Source organism: Siphateles boraxobius, unplaced genomic scaffold (genome assembly GCF_051911475.1).
Source record: "Siphateles boraxobius isolate OS27281-9 unplaced genomic scaffold, OSU_SipBor_1 13, whole genome shotgun sequence".
Taxonomy (NCBI): Eukaryota; Metazoa; Chordata; class Actinopteri; order Cypriniformes; family Leuciscidae; genus Siphateles; species Siphateles boraxobius.
In genome coordinates, this window is record NW_027508733.1 from 6,828,348 (window position 1) to 6,847,924 (window position 19,577).

The following is a 19,577-nucleotide window of genomic DNA, read 5'->3' on the forward strand; positions in this document are numbered from 1 at the left end:
ACAACATTTTATTCCTAACAAAATGGTGAAAATGTATTTATTTTTGGCTGATGATAGTAATTTCTGATTTGTGAAGTGATCAATTTCCAAAATAGAAATAAAAAAATAAAAAGGAATTTTGAACCGGACTTCATCCAATGTTTAGATTTGTGTTCTAGAACTTTAGCGAATTAGTGCATATTTAATTAGATAACGCCTCATTTGCATATTTCAACAACATTTAAAAAAACTTGTAATAGAAAAACTGTTTGCAAGGGTGTCTTGCCTTGTTACACAAATACAAACTGCTAACATTTGTTGCTCTAAAGACTTTGCTAAAATATTAAATGTATATCAGGTTTATAAGATGCAAATAACAATATAAGTACTTTTATCAAATATCTGTTCAATAAGCTTATTTACAATAGCTGAAATATCCTTGCAGTAACTTTTCCTCACACAAATAATGAGAGGACATTTAGATGATACAATTACAAATTAACACCCAGCTAGAAAATTAGTGTCACACAGTTAACATTATCTGTTTCCAGTGTAAGGGGATATTACAGTTAAAGACCCAGAACCAGATATGATGAATGAAGACCAGGAGTCAAGAGTTCAGTTAATTGAAGAAAAGTTTTACTGAAGATATTTTGCATTTTCATCAGGCAAAAGTCATTTTCAAGCTTATTAACACCGTGCTTATAATAACCTGTATATACATTGAATCACCAGTGGATTACAGAATACACACATTCACCACTAACGGGTAATAAGTGCTTTATCATTAACAAGAAGGCTGCAAAGCATTTCATCATGTGTCCACTCATTTCACTATTATTTAATAGGAATAATGTTGCGGAAGCTGTTACGATCCTCTCATATCACGTGACCTCTATCTTTGTCTGTAAGAAATTCTCCATCTGTAAGAAAACAATGACGAGGTTAACGAGAAAAAGAAACAGCTACAGAAATCAGCACATCTGTCATTAGTGAATTAGATTCTGTTTGAAATGTTTAGTTCGTAATGGGATGATTTAGTCAGTGCAGGTGAAATCAAACACAGATCTGAATGTGATGTAATTTCATAGTAACTACAATGTCAAGCTACAGTAGTTCAGTATCTTACCTCTTTGTTGGGACTTTCTACAGAAGCGTATGGTTGTTTTTTCTCCATGCCTGCTTTGGAAAACAATCACACACGTAATGAAACAACAATTTTGCACGATTAAGATGATGTTTCCCTCTCATCTGTATGTGATGCTTACCCTTTCTAGAGCTCCTGTGGCGATAGTAAATCACACCAACAGCTGAAGCTACACACACCAGCAGAACAGCAACACATATTCCTGCTACAACACCTGAAGACAGACCTGAACCTGGATCAGCGAAAGAGAAAAAGACATTAGTGTGAGTGAATCTGTCAGATTGATCTATAACTAACACAATGAGATATCAGACGGTCTGAGAGAGTAAATCTAAATCTGATTCTGTTTAAAAGTGAACACTTGTTTCATACAGTGATGTATGTACCGTTTTATCAGTGACAATTCATCGAGAAACTAAAATAAAGAGATGTAAGCTTTCCATTGGCAAACTTTCAGCTTGCCAATGTAAAGACAATTCAGATTTAATTTATACTGTTCTGATCATAGACATCATATAGATGTCTATGGTTCTGATGGTCAAGAGTAAAAGCGTTTCTCCTTCTCTTCTCTTTCCATGTCCATGGCGGCGCCAAGCAAGTCGGTAACAGCGCCACCTGCTGTTGTGGAGTGTTAATTACATGACAGTTTACCAGCGTGTGTGTGGATCGTAAGGCATTTGTGTGTGGATTAGCAAGGCGGAAAATTAGTGCCAAAAGTCACGTGACAGTTATTCGTACTTGTAGAATCTTGTTTTGTACTTGAAGGATTTTGTTTCGCACTTGTAGAATTTTGTTTTGTACTTGAAGGTTTTTTTTTTTACTTGAAGGATTTTTTTTTTTGTACTTGAAAGATTTTAGTTTGTACTTGGAAGATATTTTTGTCATTGAAGAAATATGTTTCTATGTATATGTAAAACATACTGTATTTGTTTGATAGGTACGTTCTTTATTTGCAGAACAAAATGCATTAGTTTGTGAGTGATGTTTTGTATTTGCAAACCACACTGAGTTTGTTTGTGAATCGTTGCGTGTGAGTAAAACACGTTTTGTGTGTGTGTGAGGTTTCGGCATGATTCTCACTCCATAGTATGGACATCAAAATTGCTATATACAAAGGCCAGCACATCGACACGAAGCTGTAGAACGAGGGATATTGGCGTGCAGACAGAAACATCACATAAATGTAATTTCGTTTGTACGTAGCAAACATTATCACAGTATTTGTGTTTGTAGTTTCAAAAAATTGCGCCAACGTTATCACAGTTTGTGTGTGTCTGTGTGTGTGTTGCACATCCATAATTTCAAAGGGGACGCGATTACAACAAGTACATAAATGTATTAAATAACCATTCCGAGACGTCCTGGTCCATTCTCATTTGTGTTTCTTCTGCCGGAGTCTCTTCATCATCTGGGTCTGATTCCGGTTCAAACATGTACGGCTGAATGACATACAAAACAGCGGATCTGTCATTCTCAGCCATTCTGCTTCTACCGACTGTTTATTGCCATAGGTATGCAAGTTACGCCCTCATCCAAAGGCAGGGCGGGGATATGCAGCTCATTTACATTTAAGGTGGTACACACCAAAACAGCTCTTTTTAAAACAGGCCCCAAAAATGACATTTTCAAATGGTTATAATAAATTAATTGTGGGGTATTTTGTGCTGAAACTTCACAAATACATTCTGGGTACACCCGAGACCAATATTACATCTTGTAAAAAGGGGCATAATAGGTGCCCTTTAAGAGTTTAGAAATATATTTGATATTCAAACAACTTTGTCTTTGAGTTAGCACCTTCTGACCATTTCTCTGAATGCAAATATCCATTGTGAGCTGAATGCAAATTTCCCACTACTAGCAAATGGTTACCCACAGGTAAATTTCCACTGTAAACCCATGTTTAGATTTGAAATGAGGCCTGTCTATATAAGGAAACGCAACGAGAGCTCAGGGCCTTTCTGTATCTCAGATCAGCCCGTGAATGCTGAGGGACGCCGAGACTCAGCATTCATGTAGGCTACTTCATAATGTCGGGTAAAAGATTTTCCTCTTTGTTCTAGAGCATTAGATGGTTTGCATTGATTATCTTTCAATTGATTATGAAATTGAAATAATACATTTACCTCTGACATAATAAATTGTTATATTTGATTGTTCTAACAGACTTTGACTTTATTTTCATTTCAGTTAAAAGGAATAGTCAAACATTCACGTATATTTAATGATGCACAGATATCATTAAACCTTCTCATTTATGGAGTCAGATGAAATAACGAGTTAATAAATAGGAGAAAATGTATTGCATTTAATAAAAAATCCCTTTGCCATGAGAAAAGACGGAAGGCGTAAGACCTTCACCTCTAATCAAATACCGCCATTGCATCGCGTTAGACAGCCTTACACTATCTATCTAGGCCATTTATCTTATCGTCGTTATGTTCTTGTGGTGTTATGACATAGAATGAATTTCCTCGAAGTGACGCCCTTTGAGAAAATCAGTGCTACATTGAGTAAAATTACCTTGAACACTGGTACACTCGCACGTAACAGAAACTCAAGACACGGACATTTGAACGTTTGACCTCTCTTAATTGTTGCTATAAATCTATAACTAATATGCCAGAAATGGTAAAGTTTGATCTTTGCCCAGGACACCCAGATCTTATTGCCTGATATTATGTGTATAAATATGACCCATCTTCATTCAATAGATATGACAGTGTTATGCTGTTACACAGGCTCTGTCTCTTCACAAAATCTTCCTCTGAGACTCTGAAGGCAACAATTTAAAAACCAAAGTGAGTTCTGAATAAACGTTCTACCTGAAGTATTTTTGTGCTTTGTCTTTAAGTGCATTTAGAGTCGCAGTGTGCAGCATATGAGTGCATGCAGACATTTAATTTTTCCTGCTTATTCATTTCATGTTCATCATGGCAATGCTGAAAAGTTTTCTGCTTCTTTTCATTATCTTCTCCATGGGGGATACAGAAGGTAAACAAGACATTTATTTGTAAAAACCCAAACATTTTGGAAATGTACAATATTCTATTGACTAGTATTTGCATGATTAATAAGGGGCTTACAAGTACACATATTTTCAGCACATAATCACAAAAACATAAAATAAGCTGCATAAATGACAATTAAAACATTCTTTGCAGTGAATAATACAAGAAATGTTAATGGACTGGATGCAGTTGATTTAGCCAGAAGATGCCCCGCTACATGGACGAAACTTGGACTCCGATGCTACAAGTACTTTTCTCATCCGAGTAACTGGATCACAGCAGAGGTAATGTGTTACAACAAGATTTGATTACACTTTATATTAGGTGTCTTTAACTACATCTAAAAGACAGATGTAAAGACATATAAGTGCATTGTCAAATGATTCATTTAAACTGATATTCTGTGGTGAAGTAAATGCTACAAAAAAACAAAAAACAAATGTAATTTCTACATGAAAAAGTTAGTTCAGGCAAGAATTTAAAAAACAAAGTAAATTATATATTAGTACTCAATTCAAGCGTGTAGAAATTAAACCGTAAATATCAAAGATATACAATTAAGTAAAACCTACTCAACTTTTATAATACTGGTGTTCCCATCATGCCCTGGGGCATAAATAATTAATAAGGTTGATTTTTCACTGTTTTCCAGCTGTATTTACACCGTTTTATCATTGATTGTGTTGTCAGGTTTAGTAACTTGCCATTTTGTGACATCTGGATTAATTTTCTACTCAAAACGACACTATCACACAAAAACGATCTATCGAATGTTAAAGTCATTGTGTATTGTGTGCCAAGTATTGAGGTGTTCAGGTGCCATGCTACTTCTATGATATAGATACAGTATGTAATCTATTCAATATCTATTTTATTATTTATTTCAAACTAATTTACATCCGACAGTGAGTAGATTTTACTTGATAATAACAAGTAGGTTGTACAGAGCAGTATCAGTCAAATTTACTTAAAATGTGTTAGTGCAAATTGTTACAAGGATTTTATCAAGTAAATCCTTCAAGTCTATTCTAAGTCATTCCTACAAGGAATTAAAATTTTTATAGTAAAACTTTCTTTTCTGCAAATAAATAGTACAGAAAATTAGTACTGAGCAAATAATCAATCAGAGCAGACTTTGTTTGCAAATGTCTAAAATGTTGTCACATTTGCTTTATGCTAAAAAAAAAAATAGATTTTTGTATTGACAATAAAAAACTCTGTCTCTTTAGAGAAACTGTCAAAGTCTTGGTGCGAATCTCGCATCTGTGCGTAATAAACTGGAAAATGATTTCCTGCTGAGTCTGTTGCCTCCTTCCACACGTGCTTGGATTGGTGCTCATGATGCTGTACAAGTAAGTTCAATTGTGTGTCCTAAGAGACCTATTTGTTTGTCTAAATTATAATTTCTGCTTTAAACAGTAAAGGCAAAGTTTCTAATAAAGATGTTTTGACTTCAAATCTGAACTTAATTCGCTTCTTCCTGAAGTCTGACAACAGGTGCACTCTTTTATTCACTCTCTTCACTCTTTAGGATGGACACTGGTTGTGGAGTGATGGAAGTGTGTTTTTGTATACCCACTGGCGCACTGGAGAACCTAACAATTACCAGCGTCCAGAGAACTGTTTGGAGATCCCCCGTAAGAATACAGTCTGATTTTTTTATATTTCCAGTTATAATTTACAATCCAATTTTACATCATACAGTAACATGAAATGACTCATTTGGATTTCACAAAGTACCTTAAGTTGAACGATCTATTTGATTTTGATTCTAACAACAATATAATTATCAGAATAACTTATTTCATTATTCCACCTTACAGCTGACCGTAGCTGGAACGACAGGCCGTGTTCAGACTCAATACCCTATATTTGTGTTAAGGACCTGTGAGACCGTCCTGCTGCTCCACAGTTACTTTGAACTGCATTTACTAAATGTTTCCAATTTTACAAAAATGATATTCTGAAATAAAATCTCTTTTAAACTTGAATCTCTCTTCCATATCTTCCATGAAACACTCAAATTAATAAAAGCATTGAAAAAGCAAATTGTGCATTGTGGACAATAAAATTCATGCATGTAAAAAAAAAAAATATTGTGTAGCAAGGTTTGAGGATATGGTTATTAGAATGGCATGTTGTTTTCTTTCTTATAAAATATCCCATTATTTCTGTGCGAGAAACCTTTGCAAACAAATCAGAAATTGAGTAAACTGTTTGAATGAATCAAACTGTATCACGAACAATTTCAGACCATTTTCTAAAACGGTTTAATTAGATAGTGATTCATTCACTATTCTGGCATTGCTAGTTATGAAGCTGATAGAAAACACAAAGGGCATGAGCAGAAAAAAATAGGTGGCTTGCCAAGGGAAAAACACATGCTCAGAGAGGCTTACAGTGGAAATACACATGTAAGGGTCGCCTAGAGGGGGAACCATGCACACGGAGGCACCTAGCCAACGTGAAAGCTCCCAGTGGCATAACTCTGGCGTTGACGTCAGCAAAGCTGGAGGAACTCAGGGCTTGCGGAGAAGCTCACCTGAGGAAATATCTCACGTATCCAGTCCGTGGAGTGGAATGGCGAGCAAGTGAAGACACCTGAGCAGATCCTAGAACCGGCTGGTTGAAGCGAGTACATGAGAGGACACTGGCTCCACTCGGAGATTGTAGAATCTGGCGAATGTGTTCGGTGTCGCCCAGCGTGCAGCTCTGCAAATGTCTGTTAGCGAGGCGCCATGCGCTAGAGCCCAAGAGGACGCCACACTCCGGGTGGAGTGGGCTTTCACACCAAGGGGGCACGGTCGACCTTGCTGCTGGTATGCCAAAGCAATGGCGTCCACTATCCAGTGAGACAACCTTTGCTTGGAGAGAGCCTTTCCCTTCAGCTTCCCACCATAACAGACAAAGAGCTGGTCTGAGGTCCTGAAACACTGCGTTCTGTCTACATAGGTGCGGAGCGCGCATACTGGACAGAGCAGTGCCAAGGCTGGGTCTGTCTCCTCCAGGGGCAGCGCTTGCAGGTTCACCACCTGATCTCGAAAGGGAGTGGTGGGAACCTTGGGCACATATCCGGTCTCAGGATCACGTGAGAGAAGGCCAGCCCGAATTCCAGGCACGTTTCGTCAACGGAAAGTGCGTGCAAGTCCCCTACCCTCTAGATGGAGGCCAATGCAACCAGGAGCGCTGTCTTAATTGACGGGAACTTAAGCTCCACTGATTGCAGAGGCTCAAAGGGAGCCCGCTGCAGGGCAGTTAGAACCACTGAGAGGTCCCAAGAGGGAACGAGAGGAGGGCGAGGATGATTCAGTCACCTCGCTCCTCTCAGGAGCCTGATGACCAGGTCGTGCTTTCCCAAGGACTTACCATCAACTGCGTTGTGATGTGTGGCAACATATACTTTCAGGTTGGAGGAAGACAGCCTTCGCTCCAACGACAGTGATCGTGCATTTCCTCGGGTCTTCTCAGTGAGAAGAGCACCAGTTGACGAAGAGGTTCCACTTCAACGCGTAGGCTAGTGATGGTAGCCACCACCGCTGGTGTGCCACAGGGTGCGCCGTCCCTGAGAAAGGAGGTCCTTCCTCAGAGGAATTGGCCAGGGAGGTGCTGTCACGAGGAGTACAAGTTCAGAAAACCAGGTCCGGGTGGGCCAGTGAGGCACAACCAAGATGACCTGCTCCTCGTCCACCCTGATCTTGCACAAGGTCTGTGCAAGAAGGCTCACTGGGGGAAACGCATACTTGCAGAGGCCCCGCGGCCAGCTGTGCGCCAGTGCGTCCGTGCCGAGCGTGCCCTCGGTCAGGGAGTAAAACAGGGCGCAATGGGTTGTGTCGTGGGAGGCAAACAGGTCTAACTGAGAGTCCCCGAACTGGTCCTAAATCAGCTGAACCGACTGGGGATGGAGTCGAAGTTGATAGGCTTTCTAAGTGAAACCCCATTCATCATCACGACGGAACTCATAGTGACTACGAAGGGGAACTATGATCTCAGACAATGATGTGTCTCAACTTTATTAACATACAGACCACAGCTGTTACAACATGAGCAACTTAATTTACATTAAGAGTGGTAAACTGTAACAGGATAAAAGGTTTAAGATTTGGATGTTCAGGGATCATTCTGACACCGGTGAACCCAAGGTGCTTTGTGTACTTTGTCCTTGCTATTCTTTAATAAATCTTTAAATCTTCAACATCCTCGTCATTTTTTCTTACAATCAAATCAAATTTCTCATGTTTTCCAGCTCGTCTGCCTGTTCCTGTCATCAGCAGAGACTGCTCTTCATCATCATCATGATCATCATCAAATTGTTCATTGGTGTGTTGAATGTGTGTCATGTGACTCTCTCCTGGTACGCAGGAATCAGTGTATTGTCCAGCATCAGTGTGTGTGATCTCAGCATCAGTCTCTCTCTACCTCTGGAGGTGGAATATCAGGATAAAAACACCTACAGCTGTGTGCTGAACAATCCCATCAGCAACCAGACCACACATCTGGACATCAACACACTCTGTCACACATGTGCAGGTACCACAGCACTGATGATATATGTGTATTTACTGACCTGATCTCTGTCTTCTGTTGTAGATCAGACTGATGTATTCACTTACACTATTGTCTCTCTTTTCCTCTCCTTCAGTTCCTCCAGTCTCAGTGTCTCTGTTAGTGTTGATCTCTGCTGGATCTCTGATGATTGTTGTTATAATCGTGATCTTCTGCATCTGCAGGAAATGTAGAAAAACTGATCAAGGCAACAGTTTTAAACAAATATTATTACAAGTAATACTAAAAAAGTATATGTATAGCCCTAATAGACCTCAGTCAGGTTAGATGCCATTGCGATTGAAACGAGGCTGTGAAGGATAGAAGTAAAGTCTTTACAGCACGCACTGTAAAAAGGTCCTAGATCACGTCATTTTCACAACTTGCATCCTTTAAATCTGTTTCATGGAGTTTTGTATACTGAAAGTTTTTTTTTTTTTGTCTGACAAAAAAGGAAATGAATGTGACAAAAATGCACATATTTCTGCTGTTCTCCATATGTGACCGAACAGAATCGGAATGAGAATTATTTTAATTTTTAAATTCAAATTAGCTTTTTAAACTAGCTTAAATCGTCAAACTAGCTTTAATAAGACTACATTTACACAAACACAAATCAGAAAAGATTTTTTATGACATTTGAAATTGGTATTATTTGAAAATTGGTATTACTGTCATATGTCATAATTAGTATTTGATTTCTGACAGCCTCTAAACACTTCAAGTCTGTCATTAATATCCACTGTAATAGAATTTTAAATATTTGCATGTCTAAATGAAGTATATCGAGTATGGCGTTTCGTAAAGCTGATTCACGCTAAGAGTAGCAAGAAGCTGGACCTGATCCGTTATTAGAAAAAAACTGAACTCAATCTTAATGTGTTTTGTATAGAATGTTAAAGAGGATGAAGTGGTGTATGCAGACGTCAGAAGATGTCTTCAGTCAGTTCAAGATCCAACTTTGTGATCACATTTATCAGGAATCTGTGGTTGAGATTTGGGATTGGTGAGAATAAGCAGAATATTAACATTAACAAGTATATAAAAGTGTATTTTTATTTTCAGCAAGATATTGTTCAGTTTTGCTCTAGTTTTACCGTATATCACCATCCCAAAAAAACTGAAGTGACATTCAAAGAAGGGTTAATAAAATGCTGTCCTCAAAAATAGCTTTGTAATACCGGGGTTTTTAAGAAAAATCTGCTAGTAGCAAATGTGAGTAAAAACAGCATTGCTCAGTGTATGAAACAGGGCTACTCACCAGTTGACCAGTACATTATAATTTTTTTTTTTATTCTAGCAATGCTGTCACATGTTATGTTTCATTGAATTTTTGTTCATGTTCCTGAGTTTCCTTTCAGTTTAGTTCTCATTGCTCAGCTAAACAGATATCAAACTTTTATCAATTTATTAATCTGGATTTAAAAGTAGTCACATAATTTGCCGTATTTATAATATGTTGATTATAAGACAACAGTGTCACAGTGACAGATTCATTTCTTGGCAGATTGTGTGCTTCTTTCCAACCCAGTAACATTAGAAAAGGTATTTTTTTTATGAATTTCCATTTTTGTATGAAATTGTATGAACTGAATTGTATTTCATTTTGCACATTTGCCACTACATAACATAGTAAAAATGAAATGCGTGAAATGAGCTGCTAACCTCCACACAACCTTAACTAACCCACCACAACCAACCTTGTGTACGCTTCTTATACTCTGCTAAATCAATAAATGTGTTTTTGATGTTGTGGGGTCTCAGCTGAAAGAAAACAAGAAATCACAGAAATGAGAAACAAACAGCGTTGTTTGCGGTTACAGAACCTCTAAAAATCAGCACGTCTGTTATCTATGAATGAGATTCTTCTTGTCCACTGGAATGATTGTGCTGTGATTTCTATTTGGTCAGTGGGAACAGTGTAGTACTTGTATGTACACAATTTTAAAATGTATCAAAACAGTTAAATATGACGAGAAGGATACATAGATAAAGTGCAAATCACTCGGACGTACAGCACAGTGTGTTTTAGCTCTGGATTTGAATATAACTACTGTAGGAGCACATCTGATGTCTTCTGGAAACTGGTTCCAGCTGCGGCTGACATTATAGATTAAAGCAGACTCTCCTTACTTTGAGTAAACCCTTGGTATCTCTAACTGACTTGATCCTGATGATCTGAGTGATCTGTTTATATTCAGCCGGTTTATATTCAGTGAGAATATCTGCAATGTATTGAGGTCCTGGGCCATTGAGTGATTTATAAACAAGAAACAGTACTTTAAAATACTGATGGTTTGTTAATGGTGTATAAAGTATATAATCCAGGCAGCTGTGGTTGTCAGAATAATTCTGTAAAAAAATACAGTAAAAATGTAAACATATTTACAGAACAAATTCTACAGTATAAAACTGTAATTAAAGAAAATTGCAGTTTAAACCGGTAAATCCAACAACGCACACTGCTACTAAAATCTATTTTGTACCTTTAACATATACTGACAATAATGCAGGTGGTGAAAGAGGAAGTCACATGAAGAAGTAGCTTTTCAACAAGCTGAATTACACTAGTATACAGTAGAAGGTGCACAGAGTCATTCACGCAAACACAAAACACCATCATGGTAACACACAACACTTGAATAATGCAATAAACATTTATTAAACAACATGAAGATATTAAACCTAAAACCCAACTGTCCATAACTAATAACAAAAACTATAAAGAACCATAATTCTTTAAAAGACAATTTCACACAGGGAATTTGCCAGTTTGCAGTTTTTGCACTGTAAATTATTATTTGATTTTCCTTTTTTACTTCTAAAAACTTTACATTAAACAGAATTTAACTGTAAAGATTACATGAAATGTCTGATCTTTTACAGTTTTTGAACTTATAAACAGGGTTGTTTTTTTAAACAATTTTACAATATGTTACACAATATGTTAAAATTACACAAATGTTTTTACAGTGTAATCAGATTCCAAAAATTAAGCACTTGTAATTACATTATAATACTTTTTAGATGCTCATAATCAGAACACAGTAACCTTTTATTGACTATGATTACTTTTTTTCACAAAATGCCAGGAAATTATTAAAAATTCATTTATTCTCCGTTATTTTCCTTTTTTATCTTTTAAATGTTATGTTCTCAAAAGTTTTATGAAATTGCACACTCAGAGCGGCTACTAGTCAGGCGACTAATTAAATAGAAAATAGAGTACAGAAACAAATAAAATATTTAATCTTTTTTTTTTATTTAGTGTTTTATTTAGATTGTTTTATTTTTTTAATTATTTATCAACTATAAGTAAAGATTTTATGATTACATTTTTAACTTCATAAATTTTCTTTCAAGTACAAAAAGTAGTCAGATTATATTACCTAAAATGTGTAATGTCACCAGATTACGTTACTAACTACTGAAACTAAGATCCTACTCCAAAAATCACACCAAGATTCCTGACTTGATTTTTTGTCTTTAGATCGCAACCCTCAAGGTCTGCGTTCACCTTGAGAACTTCATCTTTGTTTCCAAAGGCAATGACTTCAGTTTTGTCTTTGTTTAACTGAAGAAAGTTTTGGCACATCCAACGGTTTACTTCATCAATGCATTTGCACAGGGAGTCAATGGGAGAGAGTCTGCAGAGTTAGGTGACATAGTTAAATAGAGCTGTGTGTCATCTGCATACTGGGTTATTTCAACTCAAATATGGGTCAAATATGGACAAACCCAACCATTGGTTTACATTTTCTTTTCATTATGATTAATATTTGTTTTACTTTTTTTTTTAACTGTTTAATATTTTGTCATGTTACTTCTGAGCTTTTTGTCTGTTAAGGTCTTGTATTGTTGTTTAAAATGTTTCACACGCTCATAAATTCAACGGTGGTTACGTTTTTGTGATTCCCGCTGGTGACTACTCTGGTTACTTCATTTTTACTCTATTTTTACTTTATTTTTACACTACTGCTCATTCTGTTTGGATAGTTGGTCAGATATTCATATATTTTTTCACTCAGATTATGCGTTTCACTCAGATTCCATGATCGTCTGTGGTGTTTGATGTGTAAACTGTATTTGTTGTAGGCTCCGGCTCAGGAGTCTCAGCTGACAGATTACAGTTAACCTATAAAACAGGATAAAATGAGAAGAACGGTAGAGTGGTGTCTGCTCTTTCACAGCTCCTTCCGCAGATATATTTATTTAATGCACAAGAAGTCAATTTCAAGTCCAAAAGTTGCTTTTAAAGCATTAATTCACATTCTTTTCTGTCTCATTACAAAACTATTTTTTTTAAATGGCAAATTTTTGTGAAGGTTGTAACATGACTAAGACATTTGCACCATACCGTATTTTTTGATGAAAATGTTCTACTACAGTAGTTTAGTATCTTACCTCATATTCAGACTTTCAACAGTTGCTCAAGCTTGTTTTTCGCCACTTCTGCTGTAAAAAAATTACACAAACAATGAAATGCTAATTTTGCATAATAAAGATGTTGTTTTGCTTTTACTATAGTACATGTAGGTGACACTTGCCATTTGTAGACCTCCTGCGACGTAGATACATCACACCAACAGCTGCAGTTACAGACATCAGAACAGCAACAACACATATTACTGCTACAGAAACTGGCATCAGAACTGAACCTGGAACAGATAAACACACACAGTCATTAGTGTGAGTGAATCTGATACAGTAATTGGAAATCCAGTCATGTGAAAAAAATGAATTACACCCTCGTTGAATTCCATGGTTTTATGGATCGGGACATAATAAAAATAGACATGTATGAAAAACCGAGGACACCCTCACTGCTTCCATAGAGATGAAGACGGTATCATTCAGGCGCTGTTTATCCAAAATAACGATAAAAAGACATCACGCAGCACGCTGTCATACGGAAACACGGAGGACATTAAAGTAAGCATTATGCATTTATGTATAGCATGACCTGCCAAGGAAGCTAGCGAATTTATGCGCACACAATATTAAAAAAACAAAGACGAGGATATGAAAAAAGATGGCAGAGTTTCTAAACATTTATGATGTTTTGCTTGTATCTACAGCGGTCACTGTAATACTTCAGGTATGTACATTTTTGAAGTGACAGAAATGAAATGTGACGAATGTTGCTCTAGAGTGACATAAAAGTCACATAAGAAAAAAAAAATTGTTGTTGCCATTAATCTATGAAGGTTAACAATAGCCTGACTCTGCCCTCCTTCGTACCTCCGCCCAATTTTCATTTTCCTTCAGTACTACGTCTGGGATTGTGCTGTAGTCTTTGGTTTTCTCCGATCAATTTTTCACCGGGCCAATCAGCGAACAGAGGGAGTGGCTGAGAACGATGACGTTGATGTCGTGCATTATTTTGAGTTGTAGTTCAGTAATGAGAAAGATGCGAGTGAAGCCATTTGGTCCGTTGTGGCAACGCTGCCGAATATCAAGAAGTTAAAGCCGGAGCAAGAACAATCTTTGCTTAGTTTTGTTGGTGGCCATCCTCCCTACGGGGTTCGGGAAAATACATATGTCACAACCACACGTTAGCGATTGGTTATGGCAGATAGAGTGACTCTGGGCAGATCCAATAGTTTTAGACTTCAGTAGAGTACCCGCCTACAAGGAAGTTAACGCTTGTCAATGGAGCGGTGCCAGACTCTATGTACAAATGAAATGTACGAGAGTCTGGTGGGACCAGGCTAGGTTAACAAGGCCATTGCCAAACAATTCGAAGTCCATTATTCTATACAGTAAGTTTATTATTATTATTATTATTTATTATTATTTATTATTCACAAATAGAAAACATTTAAGACAGTTGTCAATCTTCCCAGGAGTGGACGTCCCATGAAATTCACCCAAAGATCACAGAAATCGCAAAACTCCCAAGAGCTACACCTCAGGCTCTACTGGCCTCAGTTAGAGTGTGAAATGATAGAGTTCATTGCAGTACAATTGGAAAATGACTGGACAAGTAAGGCATGTTTGGAAGGGTTGACAGGACAAACCTCAAGACTTCTGGAACAATGTCCTTTGAACAGACAAAACCAAAGTGGAGATGTTTGACCATAATGCACAGCGCTAGCCTAGAAATCTAGACGCACCCTAGCGGCAGCAAAAATTATTTTGCAGCCAGTGTGGTCTAACAACTCTCCGTTGGCTTTCGAGCTGGAAAAACCAAACTCTAGTCAGGCCAATCATATCTTGTATAGAGTTGGTGGGCGGGCTTAACATAATGACGGCAGAGTTGTGACGGTTTCGCGTGATTTCCATAGGTGATTTCCCTGCAACTTGAAAACAAAGAAGATGCAGAACAGCGGTCTTTCGAATCGGCTTTGGCCGCGACTCTGGAGGACTTGGAGTTAAGAGAACGGCACTTAAGTCATTCTTAAAAAAGGAAGATGTTTTCGGAGTTTTGACGACCGGATACGGCAAAAGTTTAATATATCAACTAGCTCCGCTGGTGGAAAAACGCATGGGACTCACACAGCCACAGCCGTTCGTTGCTCTGGTTGGTTGTAGCGCTGTCCTATTGCCTGGGATTTGGAAAGAAAACCATTTATCCCGCCCCTCAGATTGAGGCATGCCAATGGTGAGTTCCCAGACGCAACATCTTGATGTCTGGCTTGCCAGGCTAGCACAGCGCCACATTTGATCCAAAAACCAAACACAGCTTTTCAACACAAACACACCAACTTTTTCACATGACTGTAAACAATGAAGGGAGAATGAAACATACTCCTGTCACACTCTTTTTCCTTCACCGTCTCGTATGATTCGTCAACGATTTTGGCAGGAACAGACAGAGAGGCTGGAAAATACAAGAGAATAAAAGTAACGAAATTAATAAAAGCACACAACAATTGATTTAAAAATGTCTTAAAAATTTAAAAACAAGGAAAATACTCCCTGCAGTGTCTCATTATTAATATCAGTTACATTGCTGTATAAGAAACATAACCAACCATAGTGATCAACTATAATAGTGTTTGATATAAATAAACAGTCAGAAAAAGAGCCTTTTAGGACCAATAATAATATTTTTCATGTTGGATTATTAAGAAGGTATATCAACAGCTTCAGTCTAAACTTGCCAAACCAGAAATGCAGCAAATCTGTTCCGAAACAGGTTTTATATTTACATTACCAGGAAAGAGGATATAAACTGGTCTGTGTGACAGTGTGACAATGTGACACAGTGTGACAGTTTGTCATTCAAACAATCACAATTTCAAAAATGCTGCAGGACAATGATTAAATGACTCACAGCTGACGGAAACGATTAATGTTTGTATGGTGTCGCCAATGTTGCTCATTTTTTTGGTGATTTTTGTGCTGTCACACTTGCTGTTTCGGTTCAAGCTTTGGCTGGTTCCTGAGCTTTTGCTTTGGATGAAATTTGCTTCATAACGTCCAGCGTGTTCAGATCTGATGTCTGTGATGGTCAGAGATCCAGTCGAATAGTCCACCTCTACTATCTCTCTAAATCTCCCGTCTTCTCCATCATACAGACAGCTAGTACTGGGCTCTCCGTTGATCAGAGCTATGAGAGTGTTGTTGAAATACCACAGCATCTTGTCACGTTGTTGTTTGGTAACACCAGTGTTTAGAGTGACTGATCTTCCCTCCATCACTGACACTGAGTTCAATCCAGAAGAGTCACCAACCACACCTGGAGAGAAAGATGGACAATAATTACTTCAACACATCAAAAACACAGCAATGTGTTTGATTAGGAGAAAGCCAATGACAGAAGATCTTAAATCATAAAGATCTCTGTGGTAAAGAAATTTTACTCTGTGGTGGAAAAATTTAGACTTTTACTTGTAAATATTAAAATCCTTCATACAGAACTACTATTACGGAAGAGAATTAAGGCCTAGCAATAAAAAAATAAACATCTCAACATTAAAGTCTTTATAGTAATTGTTTCTCGAAACAACAGCTTTATTCTCAAAATGTAATTCGTTTTTTTTTTTCAACATTATATTTTGACTTTTTTTCCAGCTTAATCTCGGATTATAATGACTTCAATCTCAAAATGGTTTTATTTTTATTATTATAATGACTAATATATTATAATGAGAATAATTAATTATAATTATAATGACTGACTTTAATCTTGAAATTTTATTTTTTTATTATATTTTGTTTTATTATTGCTTGGCCCTAATCCTCTTCTGTATTAAATAGGCCTACTATTTCTGAAGTTGGGGCAAACGTATGCATATGCCAACTCATACGATTAACAAGTAAGATATCAATGCCTTTTGACCAGTCATGATTCTAGGTGAATAGATTGGAGTTGTTATTCCGATAAACATCTTAAACCAGCCTGAGCTTGTTTCCTGGTTTTAGGGCTATACTGCGCAGTGGCTGGTCTGTTTGCTTTTAAAGGAGTTGGAGCACTTAAGTTTGAGCTCATGGTTATTCAGGGAGACCAGCTGTAGTCTAAACCAGTTTAGAACATTTATTAGTGGTATGTGTTAAGTATGAAACAGAGGCTCAAGGGCATATGTAGGGTAAGAAAAGTATGGAGGCTTGTATCGTTTCTCAGAAAGTCACGTGATCAACAGCAAACTATAAGTTTCGTTTTTTCGTTCATTTACACCTATGCATTCGGCAGAGACATTTATCCAAAGCAATTGACATCACACAAGGTATAGTCTAGGCACTTTCAATTCATGCATTTTCTACATTAATGCATTTGCTCTAAGTATGTCAATGCATTACCTATTAAAAATTCAAAAAAGTCAAGCGACTTACCATCAACGAGAAAAACAAACAGAGTGAACAAATGATAACTTCCCATGTTTTTAATTTTTGTTTAATTTTTGTTGTTGTTCACATGCTATATCAATTTAATCGACTCTTGAATTTTGCTGCATCGTCGTTTCCCCGGAGCTGTCTGAGTCCCTGTGATGGTAGAGGACAGGACACGGAGGTGCTCAGTGCTCACAGTGGTTGCAATGTTGTGTAAAGAAAGCGATAGTAAACAGTGTGCCTTTATTTCTTAATCTGTAGGCGGGGCTGCAACTATTTATTAGTGATGTTGCGTGTGGGGCAGTGTTATATAGACATGACTTTATTTGATATAGCCTATATATATATATATATATATATATATATATATATATATATATATATATATATATATATATATATATAGGCATGCTTGTGTTCTCATGCGTGTGGTGCAGTGTGTAGGGAGTAGGCTACTGAGCGCATTTTTGTTTTTAAACGTAATCAGGCTGGTATCGTTTTTGAGAAAATGACGTGATGGAAGTCAAACTCAGTTTCGTTTTCTGTTAAATTGCGCAAGTTGTGAGTTTTAATTTGGTTGGTTGAAATATGTAGGGTATTGCCTAGCCTACTTTAAACGTTTTCAAAGCAGTATGTTATGATTCATTATCAATTAAAATAGTTCTACTTTAGTGTTTGATTTATTTTTGGATTTCCTTGTCTGTGTGTGTGTGTGTGTGTGTGTGTGTGTGTGTGTGTGTGTGTGTGTGTGTGTGTGTGTAGAATTATTACAAAAACGTTTTTTAATGATCAATTAAATAACATCCTTCTTTGAAAACTTTCAAAGTACCCAAAACTCCACATATTTCAAGATTTTCAACCATTCTTAAGCAATTTAACAGAAAACGAAACTGAATTGCCTTCCATCAGATTTTCTCAGAAACGATGCTGTAACAAAGTTCAGTTAGTGTGGGTGTCGGCGAACTTGTGGCTCGCACTTTATTCAATCAAAAATAACAGAAAAAGAAAGGTGCGCTCATGCGCCTTCACCGTAGATCTCATCTAACTACAGCATATAACAACAAAAAAAAAACACTCTGCCCACTGTGCCAGCTCTCACGGTTCAGTCCAGCGATCACTCTTCCCGTTGCTCAATTGCTCAGTTCGGTTGCGTTACCGCACTCTTTCCTCTCCGTTCTCTCTTACTGCTGGTCACAGCTGCGGGTCCTGTGCGGGTCCCACGCCACTCTCTCTCCCCGTTCTTCTTCTTCTTCTTCTTTTCCGTTTTATGGCAGATTGCATCCATGACTTTAAAGGTGCATACCGCCACCTACTGTATCAGAGTATGCAGCATGAACTATCCGTTGGGACTACTTTATATATAAAAAAAAAAAAAAAAAACTAGATCCTCTAATATATTCCTATGTTTTTTAAATATTGTATAACTGCTTTCTGTGTATCCTTTACCCCATCAACTGTTGTGCCTAATAAACCTTCGAGGTTCCACTTCCTTCCTGCCTTACTTATCTTTTGGTTTAACCTCATCCTCTCATCCCTATATTTCTTACAATGTATTAATACATGTTCTACATCTTCCTTGGATCTACATTCCAAACATTTATCTGATATACTTTTGCCCATTAAAAACAATGTTTTATTTAACCCTGTATGGTCAAATCTCAGCCTGCCCAGATAGCATGGTAACATTGATTCAATGTTGTGTCAGTGTTGATGCGTCAATGCTGATTACATTGAAATGACGTTAGAAGGTAATGTTGCTTTAGCATCACTCTTGCACCCTCAGTTAATGTTGAAATAATGTTGGGATTTCAACCAAAAATCAATGGGTTTAGTATTGATTCAACATTACAAAGTGATGTTGTTTCAACATCACTTTTGCACCCTCAGTTAATGTTGAAATAATGTTGGGATTTCAACCAAAAATCAACGGTTATAGTATTGATTCAACATTACAAAGTGATGTTGTTTCAACATCACTTTTGCACCCTCAGTTAATGTTGAAATAATGTTGGGATTTCAACCAAAAATCAACGGTTATAGTATTGATTCAACATTAAAAAGTGATGTTGTTTCAACATCACTTTTGCACCCTCAGTTAATGTTGAAATAATGTTGAGATTTCA

The 19,577-nt window shown here is 37.1% G+C and overlaps 3 protein-coding genes across 5 annotated transcripts in view; 2 read left to right on the top strand and 1 right to left on the bottom strand.

Moving 5' to 3' along the window:
• The window catches only part of LOC143735322 (ladderlectin-like), a 242,472-nt gene extending 236,424 nt beyond the window's left edge, over positions 1-6,048 (top strand). The window contains exon 5 of the mRNA XM_077225476.1: positions 5,961-6,048. Coding sequence (XP_077081591.1) covers positions 5,961-6,028 — 68 coding nt within the window. The 3' untranslated portion in view covers positions 6,029-6,048. The remainder of the gene's footprint in view (positions 1-5,960) is intronic.
• On the bottom strand, positions 834-17,672 carry LOC143735301 (uncharacterized). Of its 3 annotated transcripts, XM_077225441.1 has the most exons (7): positions 17,458-17,669; positions 15,959-16,363; positions 15,431-15,502; positions 13,263-13,337; positions 1,248-1,289; positions 1,109-1,161; positions 834-902 (listed from the first exon to the last, which is right to left on the bottom strand). In XM_077225441.1, the coding sequence occupies exons 1-7, from the start codon at positions 17,501-17,503 to the stop codon at positions 864-866; spliced, it is 732 nt and encodes a 243-aa protein (XP_077081556.1). In that variant the 5' UTR covers positions 17,504-17,669; the 3' UTR covers positions 834-863. The 3 variants fall into 3 exon arrangements, with proteins under 3 accessions (XP_077081556.1, XP_077081557.1, XP_077081558.1); XM_077225442.1 differs by lacking the exons at positions 834-902; positions 1,109-1,161; positions 1,248-1,289 and adding exons at positions 11,318-12,814; positions 13,084-13,134 and having other exon boundaries at positions 13,227-13,337; positions 17,458-17,672; XM_077225443.1 differs by lacking the exons at positions 834-902; positions 1,109-1,161; positions 1,248-1,289 and adding exons at positions 11,318-12,814; positions 13,084-13,131 and having other exon boundaries at positions 13,227-13,337.
• On the top strand, positions 3,864-5,791 carry LOC143736304 (ladderlectin-like). The gene is made up of 5 exons (XM_077227048.1): positions 3,864-3,927; positions 4,053-4,120; positions 4,291-4,421; positions 5,367-5,489; positions 5,669-5,791. The coding sequence occupies exons 2-5, from the start codon at positions 4,060-4,062 to the stop codon at positions 5,789-5,791; spliced, it is 438 nt and encodes a 145-aa protein (XP_077083163.1). The 5' UTR covers positions 3,864-3,927; positions 4,053-4,059.
• Positions 17,673-19,577: the final 1,905 nt, after the last annotated feature.